Genomic DNA, 16,324 nt, shown 5'->3' with positions numbered 1-16,324 from the left:
CTTAGCACTTGGAAACCAGCCTTAACACAGATGGACATAATTCATCACAACTGGCAGTTAATACCGGAAGAAGTATTATTATTACTCCCTGGCACTCTGCATCGGCAGGGCTAAATTCCAGATGGGAGATCAGGCTGTCGCTGTTGAAAGCAGTCTGGTCTTTCATTTTTTTTTTAATCCCAGGCAAAAAAAATCAAACATTTTGAAGTATGCCGCCTACGTTTGATGAGTTTGGTTGGGAAATGGATGCAAAAAATGTCAAAATGACCATAGTGCAATAACCTAGGTTGGCTACCTTTTCAATTTTGAGACCTGTTAACCACTATTGAAGGCAGAAACTCAGAACACCAAATTTGAATGTATTACAATTTGGGGAAAAATATGTGCACCTTTTTAATATTTCATTAATATCTAAATAAATTAAAATCTTAGGGGCACGAGGACAGGGTGTGTTTGTGTTTTTGTTAAGTAATGCAGGAGAATGCTGATTTTATCTACTCTTTCAACAATCATTATAAATGTAATGAGGCTGGTACTCTGGGTAGGGTATCCCAAAGAAGTAAGAAGGGCTGTACTTTCCAAGTAGACAGAGTATCAAGTACAAATATAATTGATCCGATGAGTCAATATGGATCTATAATTCGTTGAGTAGTCAGGTTTTGTTCTGAATAATGTTCATTGAAAGCAATGTAATGTGGTATGTAAGAACATTTTAACTTGGACACCTGGAGCTGAAAATTAAAACAAACACGCGGGTTTACAGTTGTGTAAAAAGATTATTCACCAGAGGAAGTAGAACAGAATTTCCTACAAATGATAAAGCGGTCTTTTGGTTTTGGATACTTTGTAACATCATGACATGGTAAACTTTTTACGTTGGGTCATGCAGAAAGACTGATCCAAAACACAAGCAAACCATCAGAACTGTTGAAAAATAAGGAATTTTGCCAGAATTCCTTCATGGCACTGTTTCTTCATTCACATTCCCTTTATGTTTAATTTGGCCAAATAACCTTCATTGCCAAAATATAGACAGAAGGAAAACTTTCACACAACTATATTCAATGAACTGTGAATGAACAGAAACATTAGGGGGGATCAGTGTAATTCATAGCTAAATCTGTGGCCTTATTACACTGATGTATGTGTAGGAACAGTTTCATAAGGCAGAGTTGATGAGATAAAATCAGTTCCTCAAATCTGTTCACTGCTACTTGGTAGAATTGTAAATTATTGTATTAGTGTATGGCAATTACACCTCGCAGTAATTTCTATAATTTTTTCCACGAAGACCATTTATTTTAACATACAACCTTCTATGTCTTGTTTAGAAGCAACCGATGAAGTCTCCTTGGATAGTCCTGAAAGGGAACTTATCCTTTCATCAGATCCTAGTCCAGCAATCACTCCTGTGACTCCTACATCTCTCATCACTCCACGAATGGAGGCTATTAGTATATCTGCTCCAGTTATTTATGATCGATCAAGAGATGAGGTACATCATCACATCTTTGCTAAAGGAACAAATAAATACAATCATATACAATAATAAGTTATTGTTTTGCTGCCCTCTACCTTTGTCCTGTCACGATTTCACCAACATCATATATTCTTGTCTCACTTTGTTTAAATCTTAAAGCATTATTGTAAGCCCCATGGAACTCATTGTTTAAGGGGTGCTATTAAAACAAAATCTTTAAGCAAACCTTATTTGTGGATGTCATCATGGATTGTCAATGAGGATCCAACGCCACTTGTGGATCATCACAAAAAAGGTAAAGCGGTTCACAGGAAGTGAGCATCCTCTCGGATGCTAAATTTTTCCCCCTTACATAAATACCCACAAATATGGGCTTTATAGCGTAAAGGTAGACTTAATGAGCCCATAGACATACTATTAAGTCCATCAAAATGGTCTACCCTTTTCTAAAGAGAAGCTAGACGCTCCCATGTCAGCAGGAGCCAGCATTGCTGGCGTTCCATTCCAACTCATCACCAGAGTCCACAAGATACAAGAGAAATCACTCTCCATATTGCACATAGCCGCAAACCCAGAGGCATTAAAAACAAAAATAAACGTACAATGTTGTGTAGAATGTTAGTGATTAATTTGGCACTATGTAATCAGGGAAATACTTCTCTTTATGTAGATCGAAGAAGAAGCAAATGGAGACCTTTTTGATATTGAAATAGGTGTTTCAGATCCAGAAAAAGTTGGTAAGTGTACATTGTACCCTGACTTGGCATTTTACCCGTATGTATGAGTTGTTAAGCGAGTTAAGCGAGGCTGCATATTATTGCAATGTTTAGTCCAAAACGTTTCTTTTGCATTGCATTTGGTATTTCCCGTAATATTATATCAGATAAGAACCATTCAGCCCGCCTAGTTTATTTGGTTTAATAAGCTTAGATATATAGAAGTTATACACACAAAATGATGTTTTGTTTCACATAAAATTTGCTTTATCATGAAGGAAAGAACAAATCTAGCCAATTATAATAAAACTACGCAATTCTTTTCAGGTAAAACGTACATGTAGTATGCTTCATTCTTTAAAAAAAAGCCCTTTAAACATTGAATGCTCTGAAACAGTTTCATGTTCCAAGGCTGCGTAAAATTTTTGCTACCTTGCATTAATTGTTGAAATGTCGTGTATTTACGGCCATTACCGTAACCAAATGGCCAACCACTTAAAGATGGACGCTGAAGCTATGCTAGCACTTCAGTTGTAGTCGGCCAGGACTGTGTTGAAATGAACTTGTCGTAATTCTGCATTTTAGGAGATGGAATGAATGCATACATGGCATACAAAGTGACAACCAAGGTCAGTCAAACTTCATGGCTTTTGTTTGCCGAGCAAAGTGGTGGTTTTGTTTTTGCTAAAGTTGCCTTTCTTCTTGCAGACCTCCCTGACAATGTTCAACAAGAAGGAATTCTCCGTTAAAAGAAGATTTAGTGATTTTCTTGGTCTACATAGTAAATTAGCATCGAAATACATGCATATTGGTTATATTGTGCCTCCAGCCCCAGAGAAAAGTATTGTAGGTGAGTCTGCTTTTGTTTCTCTTACCCCCTGCATAAAGCTGATGCCAGCTGTCATTCACTTTCCTGGATTCCCTGACAAAATGTTGTTTTCGGGAAGGATATGGTCTTTCCTTGCGGAATTGTATCAGTCAAACAATGCAGAAAAGGAGCGAAAGGTCATGCTCTACACCGTAAGGCCTTCTAAAAAGGAAAGGATAGCACAGCAGGAAGCAAAAGGGAAACTATAGCTCAGCACAACACATTGTTTTTAGCAGACAAATGGAAGACTTTATTTTCATTTACACCAAAAATGTGTGTGTGTGTATATGTATATATAATCACATCACACTATCACTTCTACTATTGCTTTATTAATCAACAGTGGTGCAGCTACTGTTATGATTCTTACACCATTCCATTACATTTATAATTCTCATACATCTTTGTTTCAAAACCTTATTTTCAAATGTGTACTTTTCTTTTAGATATTTGAAAAATCTAATACCCTTAAGATAATTCTAAGTATTTAATAACTATGATAAGACTCAAGTAGGGCTGAAACAACTAATCGATAAAATCGATAATAATCGATAATGAAAATCGTTGTCAACGAATTTCATCATCGATTAATCGGATCGATTTTTATCGATTATAAAAAGAGGTTTTTTTCAGAGCAAATGCTCTGAAAAACTCCTCTCCTTATATAATCCGACCTCAAACAGAGATCGGATTATAACACCAGAATCCAGATCCCCCGCAACGCTGCAGGAGACCTGGATTCCCCTCACTGTCGGCCGGTCTCTCACTTCCGTCTCTCTCCCCCACCCATCTGCCTCCTCCCCCCTCCCGTACATCACTCTGCCTCTCTACCCGGCACCGTTACTGAAGGCACTTTCCCTGCAGCTTCATAGAAGCCTCAGTGTAAGTGAAGGTGAGTAACTGAGTCTGTCTGTGCGATGCAGACACTCACAGGCTGACAGAGAATCATCCTCTCTGATAGCCGGGGAGGGTCTGCATCGCACAGATACTGCCCTTCACTTACACTGTGGCTTCTATGAAGCTGCAATGAAAGTGCCTTCAGTAACGGAGCCGGGTAGAGAGAGGCAGAGCGGTGTATGGGAGGGGGAAGGAGTCAGAGGGGTGTATGGGAGCCACCCTCCAATACACCACTCTGCCTCTATACCCGGCTCCCTGGTGTCTTGTCAGAAACGGAGGTTCACAGGAGGCAGAGTGGAGTATGGGAGGGGGAAGGAGGCAAAGTGATGTATGGGAGGGGGAGGAGCCAATGTGATGTATGGGAGGAGCCAGAGTGGAGTATGGGAGGAGCCAGAGTGGAGTATGGGAGGGGGAGGAGCCAGAGTGGTGTATGGGAGGAGGCAGAGTGGCGTATGGGAGGGGGAGGAGCCAAAGTGATGTATGGGAGGGGAGGAGGCAGAGTGGTATATGGGAGGGGGAGGAGGCAAAGTGATGTATGGGAGGGGAGGAGCCAAAGTGATGTATGGGCGGGGGAGGAGGCAGAGTGGTGTATGGGAGGGGGGAGGAGACAGAGTGGAGTATGAGAGGGGGCAGGAGCCAGAGTGGTGTTTGGGAGGGGGAGGAGCCAGAGTGGTGTATGGGAGGGGAGGAGCCAGAGTGGTGTATGGGAGGGGGAGGAGCCAGAGTGGTGTATGGGTGAGTTATAGTGGTGTATGGGGGGTATTATGAATTTTCAGGGCATATGGGGGTATAAGGCATATGGATATTAGGCATATCAGGGGGGCATAAACATATCTGGGGGTAAAAGGTATATCAGGGGGCTCGGTGGCATATAGGGGGTATAAGACATCGATATTAGGCATATCAGGGGGGCATAAAACAAATCTGGGGGTAAAAGGTATATCAGGGGGCTCAGTTGCATATCACTGGCATATAAGGAGTATAAGGCATATCAGGGGCACAGTGGCATATCAGGGGGCACAGTGGAATCTGGCATATAAGAGGTATAAGGCATATATGGGGGCAGAGTGGCAAGCTGGGGGTCAGATGTGCATAACTGGGGGCAGTTTGGTAAATAAAAAAATTTAAACAAGGCTTTTTTCTCAGTTTTTATTAAATATGAAAAATCGTTAACATATGAATTAATATTTATTAATAACTTTGTATTAAAACCTAGTTTGAGAAACACTGTGTTTGGGTTCTTGTAGCTTTTATTATTATGTCAGTAAAATAAGAAGGTGAATAGAGAGAGGCCATTGCAATAAAGAGATGAAAGTGTAAATTGTACGTTTTTTATTGCAATTTTTCTTCAATTTAAAATAATGTATTTTTTTTTCCGATTAATCGACAAAATAATCGGCCAACTAATCGATTATTAAAATAATCGTTAGTTGCAGCCCTAGACTCAAGTCTTTCAAGTGGAAAATACTGTAGAAACAGGAGATGGTTTGGGACATCCAAAGTGAAAAAAAACTATTTCATTTGCTTGTGGCTGATGAATGAACGCTTGCCATTTGAACCATTGACAGACCAGTTAAATGACAGTGACTGATGGGCATGTATTATATATTTGTGAAACCTTTATCCGTGTCCTCACAGTAAAAGGTCAAGCTTGCCCTTTAAACATGATACTTGTGCCTCTGAGATTAATGTTATCTTTATTACAATCAAAGCTACAAAACATATATAGCATAGCAAGTGTAAATTTAATGATATGACATAAAATAATGGTGTATGTTTGTTTTAACTTTGTGAAAAATATGAGTGGATTCTTTATTTATATGGTAACCTGTTTTTGTGATTGCTGTATCCAAGGTATGACTAAAGTCAAAGTGGGGAAAGAAGATTCGTCATCAAATGAATTTGTAGAAAAAAGGAGGTCTGCGTTGGAAAGGTAATTTACTCCTTCTATCCCTGTCTTATTAGATATTGGTGGAAACTGTAAGCAGTTACATTATTAATAGTTGGTGATAATGTGTGAGGGAGTAGCATACAGACATGTAAACAAAATAATTAACAAAGAGAGAGAAAAGGCAAGTAAAAAGGCATAGACTGCTTTTCCGACACTGGCTAAGCCATGTATCCATGTGATATACAAACATTTAAACGTACACTGTGTTCCTTGTCTGTCTTCAGAAAGTATATATAATTTGAGTATTTGTTTTTAATTAACCTCATTTTTGTGTATTTTTAGGTATCTTCAACGGACAGTTAAACATCCCACCCTGTTACAGGATCCAGACGTGAGACAATTCCTAGAAAGCAATGAGGTACCTCTCTGCTTATGGGTTTTATGTCACATCATGAGATCTAAACTGTGTGCTTTTGCAGAAGTCCTAACTATCCTTATGAAATGACTTATATTTTAAATTCATCGGGTAGCACAGTGCTTGTTATTTAGTATGGCTACGTATTAGGTGGGCGGTTGTGGAAATAACATTATCTTGTTCATTGTTCAAACCTCCTTAATCTACATTTTTCTTATTGGGTTTTTGTAGGAAAAATACATTTTGTAAGGCACTGCTGTCTACGTTATTTAGATTTCTAAATAATTTGACCTCTTTCTTTTAACCTTTTGACAAATCTAAAGTTTGTTCATCTAAATGTAGATGGCCATCAAAGGCAAATGGAAATTCTATTTTTTATGTTTTCCACTGGGAAAGCGAAGGCAGTAAATCGGCAAAAAATGGGTTTGTTTTAAATTGAAAAGTAGGAGAGTGGAGAAAACATAACATCCTTCTAGTTGCACTTCGGTGCCCTGTTAAGACTGCAACCATTTAACCGCTTTGTTTGCCCTTATTTGTCATTCGATTGCAGCTGCCGAGGGCAGTTAGCACCCAGGCTTTGAGCGGAGCAGGATTATTGAGGATGGTGAACAAGGCTGCGGACGCTGTCAACAAAATGACAATCAAGATGAATGAATCGGATGCCGTAAGAGCTGATTTTTTTTTGAATTGCATAATGATGGTCGGATAAGGCTAAACAATTGCATGTTGGAGTTATACAGGCAGAAAGTACAATCATTTACGTATTGACGCCACTTGCTTTGGTCTACTGACTGACAGAGCCCTATGTAAGCTTGTCAACTACTAGGAAATCTTATAACATAGTTTTTGTTCCTTGACAAATTGGATCTCTGTGTTTCTATTCATGGACAGTGGTTTGAAGAAAAGCAGCAGCAATTTGAGAATCTAGACCTGCAACTTAAGAAGCTGCATGCCAACGTGGAAGCCCTGGTGTGTCACCGGAAAGGTTAGTCTCTTTCAGGGCATCGTTTTCCTTAGGACTCTTAGAATTGTTCTTAAATAGAGATAGTTTGTTTCATTCCTGTTAACTTTCCTGAATGGATTATCTGTTATTAGTCAAAGGAAAATGCACTGGTGTGCATATGCTGATATAAATTATGGATAGATATATTTTCTAAAATGTAAGGCCTTATTTTCTTTCTGAGACTTTCTGTATTTCCACATAAAACCAAGCAGCAGATTTTTTCCCCCTGAATGTTTACATTGAAACATTTTGTGCGACTTTTAAGAAAAAAGTGTTAATATTTAATAAATCCCTATGCAGTAAAATATCATCCATGCGGTGAACATAACATTGTCCTTTCCTGATTATAGATATATAAAGATATATAGATATAGATATATATAGATATAGATATAGATATATATAGATATATATATATATATATATATATAGATATATAGATATATAATATACATATATACATATATACAGGTTTAGTATTCTGTATTCAAAATAATCCGAAATCCAATAATTTTTTTTACCATATAAGGGAAATTCAGATAAGAGGTGTAGTCCTTTTCGGCTTCTCCGCATGGTCCCAGAACGTTTCCGGTCTGTTGTTCGGACTTCCCCAGAGCACTTCTGCTCCCATTCCGGAGTGGAAGTGGGGAAGGCTGAACAGCGGACAGGAAACACTCCCGGTCCACGGTGAGGAAGACTGCACAACGGAGTAGACACGTGTGAGAAGACGGATCTGTTATCCGAAATACTTCTGGTCCCAAGCATTTCGCATAAGGGATACTTAACATGTATGTATACAGGAAGTTTTGTTTGCTATACTATTTTTTATAAAATAAGATAAACACCATATGTTGGCCCCGTTTAATTTCAGTAAAATGAATGCCTGTTTATCTCATTTTTGCAGTCTGGATCAACAGCTGAGTTGAACGTGATCAACCTAAAATACTACGCTACTGTGTGATTCCATGCCAGGATTACTCTCGTGTTTCTTGTCTTAGATTTATCTCCAGTATTGATTTCAGCCCAATATGTATTTTTCTATTTGTTTGCAGAGCTGTCGGTTAACACTGCTGCCTTTGCCAAGAGTGCAGCTATGTTGGGCAATTCTGAGGACCATACTGCCTTGTCACGAGCTTTGTCACAGCTAGCAGAGGTGGAGGAAAAAATTGACCAGCTGCACCAGGAACAGGCATTTGCTGACTTTTATCTGTTCTCAGAACTACTCAGTGACTACATTAGACTGATTGCAGCAGTAAAGGTAAGTGCTTGCTGAAGCCAGACATCCTACCGAGAGCTGCATGAAATCTTTCAGATCGGAGCATTTGGATCATACAGAAAAGTTCTCGTATCAAATTTTGTAAAGAAGTGATTTAAAAGAGGATGATTTACCCCTTTTGGAGCATGAGTACCGAACTCCAGTAAGCACATAATTTCCCCAAAGGCCCCATCTATACTGGCCCTGGTAACAGAAAAAATAACACGGTGTTCCTTGTCTATTATACAAATAGTATCTTGATGTTGCACTCAGAGCAGGTCTTCTCTTAATGAGTATACCAGGTCTGATTACAACTTAGAATGTACATTAATGTAAGCGCCACATCCCCCTTTACGACGACTTTAGTGGAATATCAGTGAAAGCCTTTTGAGCCATGAGACAATTTTATAATAAATTGCAAGTGGTTATAGGAAACGCATATATGGCTGTGTTTGTGTAAGCCACATGAAGCTTGATATGTAGATATTATTGGATACAAAGTCACATTTCTGTCTTGCACTTCCAGGGCGTATTCGATCAGAGGATGAAATGCTGGCAAAAATGGCAAGATGCGCAGGTCAATTTGCAGAAGAAACGTGAGGCTGAGGCCAAACTTCAAATATCTAACAAACCCGACAAAATTCAGCAAGCTAAGGATGAAATCCGAGAGGTACACCCTGCACAAATGAAGGATTTTTGTTACAAACAGGGTTTGATTTGTTTTCTTTTATACAAACTAGTAAACAAATTGGATTAGTAAATTAAGCACATTATTGGGCAATGTCGTTCAGCTGTACCACTATTGCAATTTTATCACAGTAAATTAATATATGGTGTAATGTATGTAGTCTATAAATTAATAGCACAACTTAACTATTCTTTAATATTCCCATTCAAGAAAATGTACATAAGGAAATGTGTTTAAGGAAATTACTTTACCTGCTTATTTCTTTCCAATGCTTCATTAAAGGAGATAGAAGAGGTAGGACGTTGCATGCATACACTGAAATAACCTTTACTGAATTGTGTATGTAGATTATATAAGACATTTATATACTGTATATATATATCTATATATATATATTCAGATTTGTACAAATTAAAATTTTAATGAAATTACGGATTGCGTTAATTCCTGCGAACGTTCAAGAATGAGGAGGGTCTCCAACGGAACAAATGAAAACTTAGAGAGCTCAGAATTTTAGTTTGCATTTTGTTGGTTTTTTCATTTGGCCTGTGAGAGAGAGTGAGAGTGATGGGAACTGCCAACACATTTTGTTTTCCAATGGAAAAACCCTCCGAATTTCAACTGAACCAACGGGCAGGATATTATCAAAAATTCTATAAATGTCAAAATATGGCAATACTTATTTGCATGTATGTATATGTGTGTATGTATGTATATATATGTATGTATGTATGTATATGTATATATATATATATATATATATATATATATATATATATATATTACACACACACATACATACAAATAACATTTTATACTCTCTAATTAAAAGTGCTTGCTTGGGCTCAAGTACCCGTATGTCATTGTCATTTGAGAAAGACATCCCACATATCGCTTGTTGCTTGTTTGTCATGTTCATATTATTGACTTAATTGTTCAAGTTAGTGGACCAAGTTCTGTCCTTAGAAAGAAACTAGTAATTGCGATGCTCTGTAGAATTCACACGGTATGGGAGGCCGTGAGTAATGAGACCCCTTGTCTAGCCGGCAGTCCGCAGCACCACGTAGACTCGTGAGAGATTACGCGTTTCACTGTACCATTAATTAAGGAAGGGGAAATTAATGTGCCAGACTCAAAATCAAACCCTGTTATAAAGAGAGATGCGAAAAATGAATGAAATCCCCTTAAATGTCCATAAGATGACATTTTCATATTGTTTTTATTTTTAAACATGGTCTATCCTATGTTTTGAGATAAAACATCGCTTTAGATGATTTTATAAATATTTTTCGCCTGCAGTAAAGCTAATTACTTGATGTGGTCATGCAAGATTATTATTTTGGTCTCTTAATAGTAACCGTAGATGTTTTAATGTTTAAAATTCTTCAGCTGATTGTAAAGCTCCATTTCTCAATGAGTTACTCCCTGAAAGGCACCTTTATTTGTGTGCTTGATAAATAACGTCTTATGGGCTGTATCCTATTAACCCACAAGTCAACCACGGGTCTGCTCATCAGACCAGAGCCTATAGTCCACCAATTTGCCTGTGTTTAATTGAATTTTAGTAATCAAGTGTACTTGATACGGTTGAGAATCTTTAATAAAGGAAATGAGCTGTACTTTAGAACATGGACCCCAATCCCATTAGTTCCGTAATGACTCTTAAATGTAACAATTGTATTTTTTTTCTTTGTCAGTGGGAAGCAAAAGTTCAACAAGGAGAAAGGGATTTTGAGCAGATTTCCAAAACCATTCGCAAAGAAGTAGGAAGATTCGAGGCATGTATCCAATATATTTAAATTGTAATTTCTTGCTCTTTCCAGCTTCATAGGTTGCCGTATTCCCTTATGATTTGTATTGATGTCACAAAAGAGCTTCTCCCTCATTCTGTTCTTTAAAGAGAAGACATTTGGTAGGAAACAAATGTAAATGTTCTGAATAAGATGAACAGCGGTTATATACATTGTTTTCCTTTTTCCTTCTAGAAAGAGAGAGTAAAGGACTTCAAAACTGTTATTATCAAATACTTAGAATCATTAGTACAAACACAACAACAGGTAAGGATATTCATTTGCCTTCTAGTTTTCTTATAAGGTAGAAAACATGAAATTATTATTATTTATCATTTATTGTTTTTTTATATAGCGCCATCAAATTCCGTAGCGCTGTACAATGGGGAATGTGATTTCATGACTAACGTTTTGCTGTACGGTACATTTTATTACCGTAGTTTTGTCATTGCCCCTCGCCTTTGCTAGCTGTGTTAATATAATTTAGTTTGATTTGGAATAATACTTATCTGAGCTTTCTCTTCCCTTCATAGCTTATAAAGTACTGGGAAGCTTTTCTACCTGAAGCCAAAGCCATTGTCTAGAATGAAGATTTCATGTCCGGCTCATCAAACGATGGATCACCTCATTCCAAAACAAAATCATGTCTAAAACAAATCAAAGAAAACACCAAGATAAACCACTCTATATTTTATTAACACGTGGCTTCTTTTTATATACTATTGCGTTTTAATAGCAGCGCTGCATGTCCTGACGCATTGCAATGGACTGTGGCATGATGTTCTGCAATATTTTGCTGAATTGAACACTAATGTGTCTTATTTTTTTGCATTTAACAAGTGCAGAAAAAGGCAAGGAAGTTTTACGTTTGCGTTATTTTTTTTTTCCTTGAAAATGACTTCTGTCCAATGATATATACCTATCTTATGAAACAAAATATGGTTGCATTTCTAAGTGTTCACTTAACACATTCCTGTACAGATATGATTTTGTGATTATTATAATAAAGGTATATTCCTTGTGACGTCATTTTAATCATTTTATAAATTATTTACCTTAAGGAGGAATGTTTCCCGCCCCCACATCTTTTTATTGAAAATGTATCGTGGGTACACACAGGTATATGTTTAAAGGGACCGGCTATCCTATGCAATAAAGTGCATATGATGGCAGGAGCACCCCTTTAAGTCTGACATATTATGCAAACGTTTCCGATGTTTCAGGACTATTGAAAGAGCAGATGTACTGCAATTTTGTTTGCAATTTTGAGTCCATATCGTGTCTATGAGGTATACACAACCGCGTGTTTCACTCAAGTGGTAAGTCTACATAAACGTGAGATTTATAGAAAAAACTTTGTAATGAAAACAAATAGCTTTTGGCGACGGCCTTTTTGTTTCCATTTGCAGACGAAAATGTTTATTTAAAGGCTTAAATGCTTATGGGCCAAGGGCTATTGTCATCTGTATATTATCGAAGGTGCTACGTGTGTTCCAGCATCCCAGGAGTGCAGAAGATATTTGTGTCGCTCTAAGGATGCATATCCGGGGAACAGCCTCAGAGTAAGAGAGCAGATATAACTAAGCAGCAGGACAGCGGGTTTGAATGGCTTGATATATACGCATTTGTGTATTTTAATGAAAATATTTTTCTTGACAAGATATACTTTTGTATTTTGTTTGTTTTAAGTAATTGAGTCTCTCCCTTCGCTGGAATAAATCTGCAGCCAGATCAACTTTCATTACAGTGAGCCGTCTATACAAAAATAGAAAGACAAAATTAAAAATAGAAATCCAAACTGGACTTGAACCTATATTCTATTTAGAACCAGATAAATGTCACTGCGTGAAAGTATTCACATGATGTGCAGGAGGCGAAGCTATCTAATAACGTGACATGCCCCAAGTAGTGTTTAAACACATAGACAGAGTGCTTTCACAAATAATATTAAGCATGCCTGTTATGGTATTCTGTGTGTATAGACACACAAAAGGTGCATAGGAAAGTCCTCTGCTATAGTGTGATCAAGGTGTGGACCACCCCCAAAGGTAAGACCTCCAAGGGAAGAAGAAACGCAGAAATTGTAATCATTTACTGTAGAATGTAAAATACCTGGGCATACAATATTCAAATTACCGTGTTTCCCCGAAAGTAAGACAGTGTCTTACTTTCTTTTTATCCCTAAAAGCCCCACTATGTCTTACTTTCGGGGTATGTCTTATATTGGGAAAAAATTGAGAGTGATGGGAGTTATGATGTACTTTTAGAGCATAATTAGATCATGAAAAAGACATTGGAAATGGTACAGCATAACACCCATCACTCTCACACACTTACCAATCAACACACCTACCAATCCACACATATACACCAATCCACACGTATACACAAATCCACACACATATACACTAATCCACACACATATACACCAATCCACACACATATACACCAATCCACACACATATACACCAATCCACACACACATATACACCAATCCACACACATATACACCAATCCACTCTCACTTAATGCTTTCCTACCTTTCCTTTCTTCTTTCAGCTTCTTTTCCTCCTCTTCGCTCCTCTTCTTCAGTTCTTGTCTCCTTCCGGGTCAGAGGGCACGGACAGCGGTGGGCGCGGCTTCAGTGTTGTGCGCCGGGATCTGACAAGAAACCCCGGCGCACAACAGCTGTTGCCGCGCAGATCACAAGGGAGCGGTATCGGAGGTCATTAACAGACCTCCGGCTCCCTTGAGTGATTTTAAGACGGGTTGAACCCGGCTTAAAATCACTCAAGGGAGCCGGAGGTCTGTTAAAGACCTCCGATACCGCTCCCTTGCGAGCCTGCTCCTCCAGCGGCGGACATTACTGTCCGTCTCTGGAGGGGTGCCGGGTGCCGCAGGTTGGCACCCCCTGGAGTGTGGCGCCCTGTGCGGTCGCACACCCCAAAGGTCGGCCCTGCTCTAAGGGGCCGGCCTTAGGGGTCTGCGGCCGCACAGGGTTTAAATAAAAACATCGGGGTTTTTTTTCAACTTTATTTAACATCCTCCATGTTAAATAAAGTTAAAAAAACTTTATTTAACATCCTCCATGTTAAATAAAGTTTTTTTTAACTTTATTTAACATGGAGGATGTTAAATAAAGTTAAAAAAAACCCCCGATGTTTTAATTTAAATCCTGTGCGGCCGCAGACACGTAAGGCCGGCCTTGGTGGGGACTTCCCGGCCCCTTAGAGTGGCGGACCCGGCAAATCCCCCGTGTTTCCCCGAAAGTAAGACATATGTATAACTTTCGGGGTACGGCTTATATTAGCCGACCCCTCTGAAACTCCCGATACGTCTTACAATCGGGGGTGTCTTACTATCGGGGAAACACGGTACCACAAATACTTAACATTATTTGTTTGTCATGACTTACCTCTGTCTTGGGGCTCCTCCACACCATTTGCCAGCTCGCTCCTCCACACCATTTGCCAGCTCACCTCTGTAGGTCCTCCCGTGATATCCCACGGGGTCTTCCGAGGTAGTGGGCTTCCTCAACGCATGTCTGCTACCCTGTTAAGTGAACAGACAGTGGGCAATCAGGTATGATGTCGTTAACCTCTGGCTGGCCTCATGTGACCTGTTATTTCGTTTTTTTGGCATATATTAAGTATCTTGTTGCCCAAGGTTGGTGTAACACTCCTGTGGTGTTCCTGCATTGTTTTTGTGATTTATTGTGAGCCTTGTCCTGACCCTGCTTGCTGTTTATTTGATTTGGCATTATGAAAGAGTTCTTCTGGTTCTGGTCCAGCCATCTTTTTGACTTTGTCTATTGTCTAGCAATTGGGCCTCTACTTTCTGTTTTGCTGCTGAGTCCTGCACTTATAGCTCTGACCAAAAGCCTATCCTGCTAAAAAGGGTGTCCTTACAGTACTAGGGCCACCTATGGATCCCACAGAGATCCAAAAGATGTCTGTTTGCGAGGTCAAAATTGAAAATGCCAGTCGCTACTAGCCAGAACTGATCCGACTCATGTCCAGCCACCAGTGGTGGTCTCGGCTCCTCCTCAGCCAGAACCAATGTTTCCTTCAACCCTATGTCTACCTCCTTGCTATGGTGGAGATAAGTCTAGTTGCAGGGGGTTCCTCAACCAGTACTCCATTAATTTTGTCTCCTCATCTGTTCCTATCTGACACATCCTGAGTAGGGTATGTCATGTCACTACTCACTGACAGAACTTTACCTTGGATGACTTCTGGCAACATAATATCCATCTGGTCAACTACCTTCAGGCAAGAGTTTGACATGCCCAGCTGAAGCCATACTGCCTCTTTCAGTCTCCTCTCTCTCCACTAAGGTTCCCATTCTTTATCCAATGATGCCATTGAATCTTCGATGCTTGGCTGCTGAAGTGTCCTGGAATAATGAGACTTTAGTGGTGTTCTTCCCTAATGCACTGTTTGACCATCTGAAAGATTTGCTGTCTGACTTGGAGGCCTAGATTGCTTACATTTGCTGCGTAGACCTTCGGAACTAATGCAAATCGGCACCGCACGTTTGACGAGGAGAAACCTTTTCACCGCAGAGAGGGACTATGCCTTTATTGTAATGTTACAGGAAGCTTCGCCTGTGTCGGCCCTAATAAGTCTGGAAACTAGAAAGCTTAGGGAGAATTGTGAAAACTAGCCCCAGACCATTAGCCCTCCTCCACCAAACTTTACAACCTACATTCCGGTAGGTAGTATTCACCTGGCATCCACCAAGCTCCGGGTGCCACTCACTGCGAGACCACCCTCTGGTCCAGGAACAGAATGTGGCCACCTAATGTGGCAGCAGCAAAGAAAATTGGGGGAAATTGAGGAGATATAGGGACATTATGCACATGATTTAAACCGCCTCTCCGGCCATAATTTGCTTGCAGTATATAAGTAGTAATTTATAATGTGTGAAGTAGTGAATGTAAACTGGCAATTAATGAAAAAAAACATACATGTTATGGTTAGACTCGGGCAGATTTGTCTTTTCTGTTTATACCCCTTTTCTGTATTTATTTTTAGCATAGATAACAGGGATCTAGAAGTTTGCTACCTAGGTTTGGAGGAGAAAAGCCCATTTAGTACCAAGATGCGGTCTTATGTTATGCGATCTACTCAAGGAACTCCCAACACAAGAGATGAGAACTGGAGTGTAGTTCTGAAAGATATTAGAAAATTTGAGAATCTGGCGAATGTGATTAGCGATCTTTGACCTACAAACAGCGCTCCTCCTGAGGGTTACCGTCCCCCCATCACACAGCGTCCCATCACTACTGTCACGTGTCTCATACTTCGCTTCATTTGTAC

The 16,324-nt window shown here is 39.3% G+C and overlaps 1 protein-coding gene across 2 annotated transcripts in view; it reads left to right on the top strand.

The window, feature by feature from the left end:
* Nucleotides 1-12,027, top strand: part of SNX2 (sorting nexin 2) — a 20,524-nt gene extending 8,497 nt beyond the window's left edge. The window contains exons 3-15 of one of the 2 annotated variants that reach the window (XR_008355303.1): nt 1,332-1,495; nt 2,151-2,217; nt 2,782-2,825; nt 2,905-3,046; nt 5,816-5,894; nt 6,195-6,270; nt 6,818-6,931; nt 7,159-7,252; nt 8,323-8,528; nt 9,052-9,195; nt 10,911-10,995; nt 11,203-11,270; nt 11,537-12,027. Coding sequence is in view for 1 of the 2 variants with exons in the window: in XM_053473992.1 (XP_053329967.1) it covers nt 1,332-1,495; nt 2,151-2,217; nt 2,782-2,825; nt 2,905-3,046; nt 5,816-5,894; nt 6,195-6,270; nt 6,818-6,931; nt 7,159-7,252; nt 8,323-8,528; nt 9,052-9,195; nt 10,911-10,991; nt 11,199-11,270; nt 11,537-11,587 (1,334 nt within the window). In the remaining variant the exon portion in view is untranslated. Of the gene's footprint in view, nt 1-1,331; nt 1,496-2,150; nt 2,218-2,781; nt 2,826-2,904; nt 3,047-5,815; nt 5,895-6,194; nt 6,271-6,817; nt 6,932-7,158; nt 7,253-8,322; nt 8,529-9,051; nt 9,196-10,910; nt 10,996-11,198; nt 11,271-11,536 lie in introns of both variants that reach the window. The other variant, XM_053473992.1, reaches the window with a different exon arrangement.
* The last annotated feature ends 4,297 nt before the right edge of the window (nt 12,028-16,324 follow it).

Source organism: Spea bombifrons, chromosome 1 (genome assembly GCF_027358695.1).
Source record: "Spea bombifrons isolate aSpeBom1 chromosome 1, aSpeBom1.2.pri, whole genome shotgun sequence".
NCBI lineage: Eukaryota > Metazoa > Chordata > Amphibia > Anura > Pelobatidae > Spea > Spea bombifrons.
Note: the sequence above shows the minus strand (reverse complement) of the source record. Positions and strands in the feature narration are given on the sequence as shown.